Source organism: Sinocyclocheilus grahami, unplaced genomic scaffold (genome assembly GCF_001515645.1).
Source record: "Sinocyclocheilus grahami isolate Dianchi unplaced genomic scaffold, SAMN03320097.WGS_v1.1 scaffold1353.1, whole genome shotgun sequence".
In the NCBI taxonomy this organism is placed as follows: domain Eukaryota; kingdom Metazoa; phylum Chordata; class Actinopteri; order Cypriniformes; family Cyprinidae; genus Sinocyclocheilus; species Sinocyclocheilus grahami.
Window position 1 is genome coordinate 126277 of NW_015506532.1, and position 1276 is coordinate 127552.

At 50.4% G+C, this 1276-nt stretch overlaps 2 protein-coding genes across 3 annotated transcripts in view; one reads left to right on the forward strand and one right to left on the reverse strand.

Moving 5' to 3' along the window:
- The window catches only part of LOC107569517 (poly(ADP-ribose) glycohydrolase-like), a 42227-nt gene extending 40957 nt beyond the window's left edge, over nucleotides 1-1270 (reverse strand). Inside the window, exons 1-2 of the mRNA XM_016255622.1 lie at nucleotides 668-1270; nucleotides 299-583 (exon numbers count right to left, since the gene is read on the reverse strand). Coding sequence (XP_016111108.1) covers nucleotides 299-583; nucleotides 668-732 — 350 coding nt within the window. The 5' untranslated portion in view covers nucleotides 733-1270. The remainder of the gene's footprint in view (nucleotides 1-298; nucleotides 584-667) is intronic.
- LOC107569516 (L-seryl-tRNA(Sec) kinase) overlaps nucleotides 1-1276 on the forward strand; it is a 14205-nt gene that overhangs the window by 5851 nt on the left and 7078 nt on the right. The gene's annotated exons all lie outside the window — the stretch shown is intronic.

Genomic DNA, 1276 nt, shown 5'->3' on the forward strand with positions numbered 1-1276 from the left:
GTCTGAATCTTTTAATAGTTGCCACGGATACAGAAATAGCAAAGATTAAAAACTAAATCTTCCACAAACCACAGTCACTCTAGCATTGTTATCATAAAAGAATAATTATTAGGCCTAAAACTATATATACATGCAAATGTGGCTTTTTAGCGGCTCGGGCGGTGCCAGACTCGTCATGGCTCATGAATATTAATTACGTAACGTGCCTGTGGCCACACCCGATTCGCGTTAAGCGCATGCGCCGTACAGCAGCTGGATGGACGCATCTGTTTCTGATCAAACATGCTGCGTTGCTCACCTCCTGCGCGCGGCTTTGCCTGGAGCTTCAGAGAAGAAGCTGTTCGCGGCAGCGTCTGAGACCGGCGCAGAACCGGTTGGTCTGGGTTTGTCCTGCTCGGAGCCCGCAGGTTCGGGCTGCTGCTGCTGCTGCTGCTGAGAGCTTCTCTGGGCCGCCACGGGCTTCAGCAGCCAGTTATCCAGAGTCCGGCTGCACCTGGAGTCGCTCATCGCTCGCTTCTTCTGGAGTTTAGATGAATCCGAGCACGGAGGAGCTGTTTTCTGCGGGGTTTCTGCATCTTCAGTCCTGTTTAATAGAAATGATATGATCACTCGCCAGGAGTTTCAACATACTCCATAAACCCGTCTTTCAGCGGATCCGGGTGATTACCCGTGACGCGGGGCCTCGGACCCCAGCAGCCTCGCGCGCTTCCCCAGCGGCTCACAGTCCGACATCACGCTCTCCACTCGGTCTCAGCGACGAACATCGCGTTTATGAACCTACAACACATAATAACGCTGTAAAACGACGATCACGTGTTCACGTTACTCACAGTTAAAGCGCTGCACACTTCCTGTTTTCATGACGTAAAGCTCCAGTAGCCAATGAGCGGCCGGTATTCGGCGAGTGGGCGGGGTCTGCGGGTTCGTCAGAGGCGCGTGACGTCGGATTTTTCCTACGCCAATAGTAGATTTTCAAATACAAATAAAAAGTAAGATTGAGAAAGAGACCCCTAAGAACATGATTGCACAGCAGTATTTAGATCAGACTTCTCCAGCGTGGTTACACATGTATACTGATGCTTCTAAACACCCTAACTCTGGCAGAACAGCTGCTGCACTGTTGCTTCCACAGTTTCAAACCAGTATTAAGACAATAATATCTGATCACACAGCAGAATTAGTGGCTTGCTGGTAGCGCTGCAGTGGGCAGAGGAAGTGTAGGGGTAATGTGTTCTGACTCTTGTGCAGCAATACTGAGCCTCGCACGTGGAGTAAA